The sequence below is a fragment of the Perkinsus marinus genome (genome assembly GCF_000006405.1).
Source record: "Perkinsus marinus ATCC 50983 genomic scaffold scf_1104296969520, whole genome shotgun sequence".
In the NCBI taxonomy this organism is placed as follows: Eukaryota; Perkinsozoa; order Perkinsida; family Perkinsidae; genus Perkinsus; species Perkinsus marinus.
The window spans coordinates 11,266-14,147 of NW_003202807.1; the positions used below are offsets into that span (position 1 = coordinate 11,266).

Sequence of the window (2,882 nt, forward strand, 5' to 3'; positions counted from 1 at the left end):
AATATACGACTAGTCGACAGCGTCAGAGAGCTGTTTCACAGCAACAGGCTGTTGCCAACAGCTAGCCCGGACAAACACCCCAACCACTGTACCACTAATTGACGTTGGAGGAGTTGAGTGAAGGTTCTGCAAGGGAGCAAGTTCAACGACTGTACAACGCAATGGGGGAAATGGCGCTCGCCGCATTGAACTTTGTATAGGTGGCACCAGATTGGGTAGTTACGTACTTCGGGAAGCGCAACAAGCTCACGCTTCCGAGCATGAAGAATTAAATGTTGGTAGCAGATTATCGGATAAAACCCATGAGACTACAGGTTGCACCTGTGTAGTGATTCTGCTCCAACTACGATATGAACAATTTTTTTTGTACTGGTACAGGGGCCCTCGTCTAGTCGTAGTAGTACTACGGTAGTACGTCATGGTGGTGTAAAAGTTAAGCAAAGTCACTAGTGTATACCACTCAGGACTTGGCAGTGAATCATTCACAAAACACCAAATATACGACTAGTCGGCAGCGTCAGAGAGCTGTTTCACAGCAACAGGCTGTTGCCAACAGCTAACCCTGACAAACACCCCAACCACTGTACCACTAATTGACGTTGGAGAAGAAGTTGACTCAGAATTCTTGCGGAGAGCGATTGAGCGAGTCGGCTCATGAAATGGGCACCATTCATCTTGCGACGACCGAGAAAGCTCTCTCCAGGTCGAAAATTGTTCCAAAATACTTGGCGTGAGAACATTCAATACAGCATCTTCCAGCATGACCAATTAAACTAAATATAGTACTCCGGTCTGAAAGAACCATCACTGAGTCTTTCCAATACCTTTCTCATTCTTAATCAATACCTTGCTCATAAATATTCATCCTTCCAGTTTCCTCTGGACGTATAGGCTGTCGTGTTGTAGAATTTCGAGCGAGCTGCTCATCGACCTTATTAGAGTACTACTCATAGTTCGAGCTACGGTCTGAACCAAATACATTATGACAGAACTGACGATGCTATAAAGGCCCCCACTGAACCACCCAAACCCGCACTAGTGATCAAATGTATAAACCCGCACTAGTGATCACGTCAAGCACTGGTACGCGAGAAACAGAAATCTGACAAACCAGTCTACTAACTTAGTAGGAACATATCTTTCCCCATGGCAACCACCCAAACCACTATACCTCTATACAATGGGATGTCAGGAGGAATTGAGCATCGGAAAGGTGGCAAAAGCTGACAGAAAAGCATCGTCAGCTGCTACACCGTGACAGGCATCAGAAGTTACTGCGGCTATGCTGTCATCACTGATGGAAGACAAGAATTAAGCAGACACTATGTCATATAGCTCCAATGAAGCAATTATCTTCGATCCCAGACATTGTCTCCCTGCTAGTCTTGAATGGTGAGCTGTATGATGTTTATAGTCACTGGCGGAAACTTGTCCTTCAGGTAAGCGTCTGAGGCATCGATTGTCACGTCTTTTTTCGAGGCTGCTTTTGGAATCGCAGAGATGTGGATGAGTCAGTAGGAATTCGGTTACTACATCATCAATAGCAGCCTCTTCAGAATCTTACTCGTTTTCTGTATCTGCTAGCTCATAAGCTCCGCGTTAGTTGATGAGAACTTCTTTTCGCTCGACTCCATAGCACTCCCACAATTACTCGAGGCACTATCAATACCCTCTGATAGTAGCTCGCTTCCCTAGATCCTCGTCCTAGTCATCCTGATAGTAAGGACCAGAGTCTCTCCTCCCGTTATCATTTGACTCACCTTTCCCGTTCTCATTTGTTATCATCAGACTGCGCAGATCTAGAAGCGTTCCACTTCATCGTTATGCATTCTCATCCTCAATGCGAGTCGGCTATCATCGTTCCTGATTTCCTGATCTCGGGCTCCGCGTTTTCGCAGTATCAAGACCAGAGCTACGTGGTTTGGTAATCTCCCCGTTTCGCTTCCCTGTATCGCCATTCACCGTTCCAGGTTGAACTCCATTGGAGCGATCGCCCCTATCAACGTCAGTGGAATCTATCCACTTGCAGGAGCTCACGTCTTTATCCAGTAGATCACTGGGACCGCACCTCGTGGAGGTCCCGTCATAAGAGCATGGAATGGAACAGAGACGAATTGCTTAGTGCCGGACTCCATCTGCACATTAGCTGCGTGACCTGCATCGAAATCTCGTCCCAGTGTCGTATCGCCTATTCTCGAAGCATGCTAGTCCCCAGGAACCCAGCCCTATGGAAGTTGAGGAAGATATTCGCCGTGGTTGCACATATTTGTCCGAGTAGTTTACGGTCGTCGCGGGCTAGATCGCGCACTCCATTGGTCTCATCGGCAGAGTTGAAGATATAGTCTCTCATCCCGTGGTCCTCCATTGAACGGTCTTTGTGTGTATCGTTCCAATCTTTGTCATGGAGCCTACGTTCATGGAGCATATCATGCCTTTTCCACCGTCTGGGAGAGTCGAGCGTTGATTACTAGCAGTGCAAAACTACGGTTTACGACTACAGTCCGTTTGAAGATAGTCGGATCTGACTTTGCTCATCCACCTATGTCATATAGGAAACCTAGTCTTAAAAAATTGACGAGCTTGGTCATCTGCGTCTTTGCAGCTTCCGGAGTTGTGGCTTCCGATGATGGTCCACTGCATTCATTATCGCATGGCTCATGAAGCATTTGTTGTGTATCTCGATGCCTATTCACGGATGGAGATCCCGCATATAGGGCACGTCTAACTGAGCTGTTGACCTGTTCAGTTCCTGTTGCAGTACAGCGTTAATTATCTGCGAGAGGAATCAATGCGGTTCCGGGCGGCACTTGATACTATCCGTCTTGAACATTATCGATTACTAATGAGTGCTTCTGGCTATGACAGTTCGCTATGTTCCGTTC

At 46.9% G+C, this 2,882-nt stretch overlaps 1 protein-coding gene across 1 annotated transcript in view; it reads right to left on the reverse strand.

Moving 5' to 3' along the window:
* The window catches only part of Pmar_PMAR023897 (hypothetical protein), a gene marked incomplete at both ends in the record, with an annotated part of 8,819 nt that overhangs the window by 2,537 nt on the left and 3,400 nt on the right, over positions 1-2,882 (reverse strand). Inside the window, 2 exons of the mRNA XM_002767922.1 lie at positions 1,761-1,799; positions 1,917-1,996. Coding sequence (XP_002767968.1) covers positions 1,761-1,799; positions 1,917-1,996 — 119 coding nt within the window. The remainder of the gene's footprint in view (positions 1-1,760; positions 1,800-1,916; positions 1,997-2,882) is intronic.